Genomic DNA, 9,031 nt, shown 5'->3' with positions numbered 1-9,031 from the left:
CTTTACTTATCTATTTCCTTCTTTACTTATCTATTTCCTTCTTTACTTAATCTATTCCCTTTATTCCTTCTATTGTCTGCTGTTGTGCATGGTGTTATAGTGAGGCTGTAATTACCAGGTGTGGATGTTTTGACTCTCCCCCGGGCTGAGCCTCTGACATTGTATTGTTGCGGCGTAAAAAACAAATGTACATGACAAAAAAATGAAGAAGAAGAAAAAACCCTCTACCAGGTTCGGACCCACGCGACGTGTGCGCCGTTTTAAATCGTCCACAGCCGCTCCGCTGCACAATGTTCCGGGAGGGGGGGGAGAGGGAGAGGGGGAGGGGTTATTTGGGCCGTGGGAGGAGCCACCAACTTTACAGTAGCGCGTCTGCACCCCCCCCGAAATCCTCTTTTATTCCAGATGAGCCGTCTTGACGTTGTGTCTGTGTGTGTGTCTGTTGGGGCGGTGCAGGGTGACGACTGCACCCACACGCGTGCATGGGTGCATGCGTGCGTGCGTGCGTGCATGGGTGCGTGGCGCTCGCGCGGCGCAGCAACACGCAGCAACATCGGGGATTAATTTCAGCGCGGGCGGTGTGACCCCAAACAAAGGATCAGCGTCTCTCTTTAAACAGACGGCTAGATCACGAGACCGTGAGGCCGCCTGGTTCAGTGGAAGTGGAGCGGGGAGGTTGCGCGTGCCACCCACGACACTCCTAAAATGATTGACGCTTACTGCGTTGTTACATTACGAACGACTCCCCAGAGAGTCCCAGAGTATTCAGAAGAAGAAGAAGAAGAAGGGGAGGAGGAGCAGCAGTGAGAAGAGCGTGAGGCGGCGTCTGAGGACCAGTGATAATGGACGGCGATCTGCTGCCCTCTTGTGGGCATGGTGGAAAACGAGCTCCTGGAAGCTGAAATAAACCTCACCACAAACCAGGATATGGGGCCCTGCGTGTCTTGCCAGATAGGCAGGTCAGTTCCTCATCAACAGCCAAGTGAGGCAATCAGATCAGTGGGTGAGACAGAGAACAATCCCCCCAAAGCTAAAATAGCCTGTGCAACGCCAATCAGATCTTACTGCAGAGAGACGACGCTGGAAAACGCTGCTTAATGTCGTGAAGAGCAGCAAGACGAACAAGAAAAAGGCTCCACAACAATTCATTTATTATAATAACAATGGCTTTTATTTCCCAAACCGTTCTCTGAAACTTGAAACGCAATGAGCCGCACACATTCAAAAGCGCGTAAGACATAAAAACGCCGGAACCACATTTAATTTGGACAAATGATTACAAATTAGGCCGGAAGGCAAATTATACAGGAAGAACAATACTGCGCTGAACGTTTTGCAAATCCTTTGACGCCATCCGCAGTTTCCCTTGAATCAACATTTCTGCCATGTTGTCACAAAAACACGTCACACAATTTAAAGGCACTGACCACAGAGGGGTTTTTTTGGACTATATATAATATTCTGCCTCGCACATTTGTCAGAAATAAAAAGGCCAACATGCAGGTCCTGAGAAACAACATATATATATATATATAAAATAACAAAGCAGAGGGTGGTGGTGTGATGCAAACGCTCTCCTAAAAGCAGGACGCAGGCTGACGGATGCGGTTAACAGGCGTCTGCGTTGGCAGAGCGCGGCTGAAGCTCTGCCGAGTACCGCGAGGGGAAACGGGAGGCCGAGGTCACTTCGAGCACACGTACGAACCAAGTATGGACAGGGCGGCGATTAGATTCATCGCCGAGCGACATTGTGAGAACAAATCAAACACATCTGCGGTTAATTCTGACCGACGACAAGCCGCCGTGTCACACTCGACACAGTATAAAGACCGGTGTTACGGTGTCAGGGAGGAAACTAGTTGGGGGAAAAAAACACACACGCACGCTCTTGTGATCTTTACACAAATATGCACGATAAAATATTAACGAGTGCAGTTAATGTGCTGAATATTTAGTAAGCCCCCATCCACATTACCTGTTAAACCTAAAGCGAACACCACGTCTCCGCCGTGCGAGTCGGGGAGAGTCACTACTGCTGCTACAGTCCACCAGGTCTGCAGGTGGACTGTAGATCTGGACTAAGCTAACCGGTACGGCACCGATGACAGACCGCTTCGTGTAGCACCGGTCAACGCTGTGCAACCTTCCCTTTTACATGGACCCAAACTTCTGAGTGAGCTGATCTGTTTTGAGGAGAATCCCTCGTGTGTGTGTGTGTGTGTGTGTGTGTGTGTGTGTGGCACAATGCTGTCCGACATATGTAGCACATATTTTGCACAAACTGAATCCCCCGCCTCTTTCTGCTTCGTTGGTTGTGTCATCCATCCTCTTCTTTGGCATGGACCTAAAAAACAAACAAAAAAACAAAAACAAAAAAAAAAACCTCCCCTCCATTTGGACCAAAGTACCGGCTGATGTGTAAGCTCTTCAGTTTCGTATCCACCTTGTTGTCCGCACTCGGGTCCCGTCCGTCACCGCTGTCTCCTGTCCTGTGTGAACGTCCTCTTGTTTGTTCTTCCGTCGGGTGCTTGACAAAGTGGTCGGTGTCTTCGGCGTGTTCAGACTCTGTCATCTGTCGACCGCACAAGCACGGGAGATAAACACGTTACATGTCCTGCACTGCACTGTGACTGTACGACACTGCCATACGGGGTGCGTGGGTGGTACAAAACTACTGTTGTTAATACACACACACACACACACACACACACACATATATATATATACACAAACATGCATTTTGGAGGACAAAGTATCATGGGTTCTGTTCAGACTGCACCTCAAATCTGACGTAATTCAATTTCTTTCCTTAAACGTGATACAGATCAAACTGTTTACACAAAGCATTGTGGACACACACACACACACACACACACACACACAAAAACAACATATGGAATCATATCTTTTCAATTCTGATTTGGGCCACTTTATTAGATTAGTTTCGAATCTGATCTGCCGCAACGTGACCCAGATGTGAAAAGGCAAACCCAAAATAAAATGAACCCATTTGGATTGTAAGTCCCTCTTTCTGGCTCAGCTCACTGCCCTCATCACTGCATTAACCGGCTTCCTGAATATCTCAGCGGCTTGACCGGATGTAATGATGGAAGTCAGGGTAAAGACAACGAGGTTGTCTACTCAGGGTTCCCCTCTTTTCAGGAAATCCTTTTCCAGGACTTTTCAAGGACCCTTTCCGGGACTTCTGCTTGGACAGCTGTTGCTGGCATATTATTCAGTATTAACTATCAGCAGAAGTCTCGGCATCCCAGCGGACTGAACAACACCGCCCGAACTTCACACGCTGACGTGACATCTCAGCAGGGAACGACACGGATGAAAACGTCATCTCAGCTAAAGAGCATGTTAAAAATAAGTCATGTCAGCGGGTAAAAGTACAACTTTATATCCCGGCTTGACAATTTTACATGCTCTTCGTGCTATTTCCAATACATCTGGTCAATTTCATAATTTTCAAGGGTTTTTTTTTTTCTTTACATGACTGGAAAACTAATCTATAATTGTCCAGGTTTTCCAGGATGCGTGGGAGCCCTGCTGGGTGGGATCAAACTGGGATCAAATCTGTCCAGAGAGATAACTACTTGTATATCCAAGCTGAGCTCTAAGCCACATGCTGCAGAACTGTTGGTATCATGTGATCATGTGGCTGTTGTTGTTTGGATGGATGCAGAAGTTGTTTCAGGATGGAGGACCTTTTTTTCCCTCCTCTTTTTCTGCCCAACTGCACTTGGCCAATTACCCTATTTTTCCGAACCGTCCCGGTCTCTGCTCCACTCCCTCTGCCGATCCGGGGAGAGCTGCAGACTACCGCAATCATGCCTCCTCCCATACATGTGGAGTCACCAGCCGCTTCTTTTCACCTGACAGAGGAGTTTCACCAGGGGGAGGTAGCGTGTGGGAGGATCATGCTATTCCCCCCCGACCAACCAGAGGAGGCGCTAGTGCAGCGACCAGGACACATACCCACATCTGGCTTCCCACCCACAGACACGGCCAATTGTGTCTGTAGGGATGCCCGACCAAGCCGGAGGTAACACAGGGATTCGAACCGACGATCCCCGTGTTGATAAGCAACGGAATAGACCGCTATGCTACCTGGACACCTCCGGACCTTTTGCACCGATATCAGATAATGGTCCCTTTCAATAAAGAACATCCACCCATCCATTATCTAAACCGCTTATCTTGCTCTCAGGGTCGCAGGGATGCTGGAGCCTATCCCAGCAGTTATTGGGCGGCAGGCGGGGAGACACCCTGGACAGGCCGCCAGGCCATCACAGGGCCAACACACACACACACACACACACACACACAAACACATATTCACACCTAGGGACAATCTAGTACGGCCGATTCACCTGACCTACATGTCTTTGGACTGTGGGAGGAAACCGGACCACCCAGAGGAAACCCACGCAGACACATGCAAACTCCCCACAGAGGAAAACCCGGGGCGACCCCCAAGGTTGGACTACCCCGGGGCTCGAACCCAGGACCTTCTTGCTGCGAGACAACAGCGCTAACCACTGTGCCACCTACGAATGTGAAGATGAATGTGAACCGTGAGATGAAAAAGTCGGATGTGAGAGAAACCAAGATAGCACTGAGCATTTGGGCCTGCAGGGTGAACGTGTGTTAGCTGCAGATACAAACTGGTTCTTCTTCTCACCAGAGGCAGCTGCTGCGTGATGCCTGGTACTCTTGATCTGCAGATAGATAGTGTAGGTGTCGTAGGCAAACACGATACCAGCAATCAAACCGAAGACCTGAGAGGAGAAAGGAAACTGTGGTTAAAAAAAGAAAAAAGCAGCGAAGAACGCTGTTGCTTCTGGTACCATGTGTCCGTTCGACTGCAGCAGATTAAAACCGGGGAGGAAGGAAGGTGAAATATGAACTAGGATGACCGTATCGCTCAGTGGCTAAGAGCATTTCCTTTGCCGGGGCATGGGTTTACACTAAACATATGGCTGCATAACCCCCCGGAATTGAGCTTCCACAACACGACTGAAGGAGACACTCATGGTAAGCAGTTGATGGTTGCAAAATCCAAGGCATGTAACTTCTGCATCAGCAGTTTGAGTATTACCGTTTTCTATTATTATCTTTTTTGTTTTGTTGTGATGCAGAATTAGAGTTGAATCACGAAAGGCTGAACTGACCCCGCCTGTGATGATAGCGCCATCTCTGCTCCTATCAATCACACAGATCAGCGACGTGATGATGTAGAGCAGGGCACCGATAACTGCACGGAAAAGATCCTGCGGATAAAGAGGAAGTCAAAATACTTGTCTGTGGTGTCACAGCAATGGTCAACTATGTGCACATACGTGTATGTTTTCATGAATGCGTGTGTGTTTGTACTGGATGTGTTGTCATACTGTAAGGCAGCAAATGTACTCACACTCCAGACCCAGTTGACCACACTGAACTGCTTGTCCAGCTCCGCCGAAAAGACCCCGAAGAAAATTATGGCGAAGACCATTTCACAGATAGCCACGGCAGAGTAGCCTCCTTTCGGCGACGCAAGGTAGCAGATGAGGACGATGAAACTGAGGACCTGAGAGGGGTTGAAGCGAGGAGGGGGGCGAGACGGGGGAAACCGGGGTCAGATTTGTTGGCCAAGTGCATTTCCTCACACAAGGAATTTGTCTCAGTTTGGCTCACAGGGATCTAGATTAGACAATATGCAATGAACATGACACACAACAATAGTGGCAGCAAGTATTCATAAAGGTAAGAGGCATCTGGGTGGCGTAGCGGTCTATTCCATTGGCTATCAACACGGGGATCGCCAGTTCGAATCCCCGTGTTGCCTCTGGCTTGGTCGGGCGCCCCGACAGACACAATTGGCCGTGTCTGCAGGTGGGAAGCCAGATGTGGGTATGTGTCCTGGTCGCTGCACTAACGCCTCCTCTGGTCGGTCGGGGGCGTGTGTTCAGAGGGGGTGGGGGAACTGGAGGGGGGGAATAGCGTGATCCTCCCATGCACTAAATCCCCCTGGTGAAACTCCTCACTGTCAGGTGACAAGAAGTGGCTGGCGACTCCACATGTATCGGAGGAGGCATGTGGTAGTCTGCAGCCCTCCCCGGGTCGGCGGAGGGGGTGGAGCAGCAACCAGGACAGCTCGGAGGAGTGGGGCCAAGTACAATTGCGGAGAAAAAGGGGGGGAAATCCAAAAAAACATTTTTTTGGGGGAATACATGGATTTGGGAATGCTGTAAATAAACAAACACTTATGTACAGATAAACCATATTAAGCACAGTAAACTGAGGATATTAACTTACATGTATATACAGAGTACTGCACTAATATACTTACACAGAGTATTGCACTAATATACTAACAGAGTAATGTATAGAGAATGTTGCGCATGAATATCCATGAGAAACAGGTGTAACAGATAGTATACATGAGAAACAGATGATAGTCCATTATCTATGGGATGTATGTTGGGCTGAGTATGACTCCCTACAGAAGGCAAAAGGACCAGATAGCGTCCACAATGCAGTGGTGATGTGCCAAAATGTAAGTGGAGTGCTTTCAGTGACTAATTTGGGCCACTGCCACAACCCGAGACGACCAGATAGCATCGCAATTTTGAGGTCGGTGTCAGGCAACCTAGAAACATTAGTTCCTTATAATGGTTGTTATTGGACAGCCTCGAGGGAAAAGAAAAATCCCTGCTGCATATTATGAAATCCTTTGGGGACCGTCCAACTCTCTGCAGCGGCATCCAGTGAGTCACAGCACAGACTCGAAAACCCCGCTGCACCCAGTGGTTTGGGACCGAAATACATCTCTGACTCGCTTTTATCGTATGAACCCTCTAGAAGTCTCTCGAGTCATCCGAGACCGGTCTGCCAAGTATTCCCAGAGTTTAAAACAAACCCTGGTGAGGCGGCGGCTAGTTTTCATATCACACATAGCCGGAACAAACCTCCAGAAGGTCCGAGACTCGGCCCGAGTCGAACCGCCCTTTAAAGCTGGGCGAAAGACTTCTAAGTTCTCCTGAGTTCTGCAGCTTATCTAGGACCGCACTACTATCGCTTTGATGCTATTCTTAATCCTCAACTTTTTTACACTTCTTCATTTCTTTTTGTTCATCTTTTTCTCACCCGGTGCCCCCCCTACGCCTTGTGTGAAGCGATGTGAAAGGCCTCCGTGTATGAAATGTGCCACACAAATAAACTGGCCTTGCATTAGCTCGCCCGGTAAGCTAACAATCGGTCTCTACATTCCACTCCCCGGCTGAATTTAGCAGGTGGGGGGTGAATGCCTCGGTTAAAACGGGGTGCAGGGTAGCCACAAGTAACCCGAGAGAGCTCTCGGAGTTTCAGCGTATGCTAAACAGGGTTTGGGAGTGGATAAATAAATAAATAAATAAATAAATAAATAAATAAAAGCTCCGCTTGAGCTCAGCTTTAAAGTCGTGTCAAAACAAGACGGTTTCCCCTGTAAGACGCTCAGTGGAAACCTTACTAGAGAACTTTGTGATTTTTATTTTACTGTAGGAAAATAACATTTACACCGGAGTGAAACCGGGGTGAGACCCTTTTCAAAAGTGAACTGGCAAAGAAATACACAGCAGGGAATAAATAGATAAATAAATATATAAAGCAGTGTTTGACAGGAATGCATGTAAAAATAGCATTCAGTTTAGGCTGTCAGTCTGTCATCACACTGATAACGTTGTAGATTTAAGGTGGGCCCCCCCCCCCATCAAAAACTAAATGTTCCATGCTGTGGGGGGGGGGGGCAAGGGGGCATTCCCCTCAGTCGGTTCCACTGAAAAGCTGCCAATGCGGAGGAATCATACATTCAAACAGCCCACATCTCAAAACCCAGAGTCGGCCTGATGTCAATCCCTCCATTGTGGATGCTGGGAGGTTGTGTGGGCGGCGGCCTTCGAGCGGCGTGCACGTACATGGCCGCCGTTCAAGCGCCACCATTTTCCATCTGCGTCAACCTCGCAGAGGCCTCCCAGGGACAGCCTCAACAGGAAGACAGAAAGGACAAAGACACTTGGCCCGTTTTCGTAACAAACAAATGATCACAAACGTTTCATATTGAATCTTGATTTGACGATGATGATGATGATGATGATGATGATGATGACGACGCCTTGAATGTGATACTCATGTTTACATCCAAATGAAATTTACTCTCTGCATTTCACCCACCCTAGTTGTGTAGCTAGGAGCAGTGGGCAGCCGCCGTGCAGCACCCGGGGACCAACTCCAGTTATTTCTTCCCATTGCCTTGCTCAGGGGCACAGGCAGGAGTATTAACCCTAACATGCACGTCTGTTTTGATGGTGGGAGGAAACCCACGCAGACACGGGGAGAACATGCAAACCCCACACAGAAAGGACCCGGGACGGCCGGGGGTCTGAACCCAGGACCTTCTTGCTGTGAGGCCACGGCGCTGACCACCGGGCCACCGTGCTCCAGAACCGACTCCTGAACTAGCGGGTCTTTACACCACACCTGCAGACTTCGTATGCTGTTGTTATGTGTCGTTGCAAGGAGCAACGCGCTTTTTAAAAAACCCGAATCCTCAAGTTCGGCGGTCGACTGACAAACGAGGCCTCCCACCCTCGGTAACCGACTCTCGGTTAACAAGGAAGGAGGCACCGTTCGTCAGTCAACGTGGTCTATAAGAAGCACACATGGTGTAACCGACGACACAGCGGCCTTACGTGTACATGTACCGTGATCCTCCCCCCCCCGCCCCCCGAACCTGACACACATGCACAGATGCGTCCGGCGGTTCGTGCGTTCTTTCCGGAGCCCGGCACAGACCGACTCTGAGCCCCCCCCGAACAAAGAGGCTCTATTCGGGTGTCAGCCGGCTGCTCTGAGGGGCAGCCGGCTGCAGAGAAACACCCCGCCAACACAAGAGCCATTCACAAGAGCGAGAGAAAAAAAGAAAAGAGGGGTCAGAAGATGTTGACGCCTTGATGTCACGCCTCAGCAGTGGCGCTGTTCTGTTTGTACGGGGCGGCTTCGG

At 49.3% G+C, this 9,031-nt stretch overlaps 1 protein-coding gene across 1 annotated transcript in view; it reads right to left on the bottom strand.

The window, feature by feature from the left end:
* Nucleotides 1-2,359: 2,359 nt before the first annotated feature.
* The window catches only part of plp2b (proteolipid protein 2b), a 16,716-nt gene continuing 10,044 nt past the window's right edge, over nt 2,360-9,031 (bottom strand). The window contains exons 2-5 of the mRNA XM_056274108.1: nt 5,423-5,578; nt 5,181-5,279; nt 4,691-4,787; nt 2,360-2,572 (exon numbers count right to left, since the gene is read on the bottom strand). Of these exons, the coding sequence (XP_056130083.1) occupies nt 2,559-2,572; nt 4,691-4,787; nt 5,181-5,279; nt 5,423-5,578 (366 nt within the window). The 3' untranslated portion in view covers nt 2,360-2,558. The remainder of the gene's footprint in view (nt 2,573-4,690; nt 4,788-5,180; nt 5,280-5,422; nt 5,579-9,031) is intronic.

The sequence above is a fragment of the Lampris incognitus genome, chromosome 2 (assembly GCF_029633865.1).
Source record: "Lampris incognitus isolate fLamInc1 chromosome 2, fLamInc1.hap2, whole genome shotgun sequence".
NCBI classification, from domain to species: domain Eukaryota; kingdom Metazoa; phylum Chordata; class Actinopteri; order Lampriformes; family Lampridae; genus Lampris; species Lampris incognitus.
The sequence above is the reverse complement of the archived record's forward strand: the minus strand, read 5'-3'. Positions and strand labels throughout refer to the sequence as shown.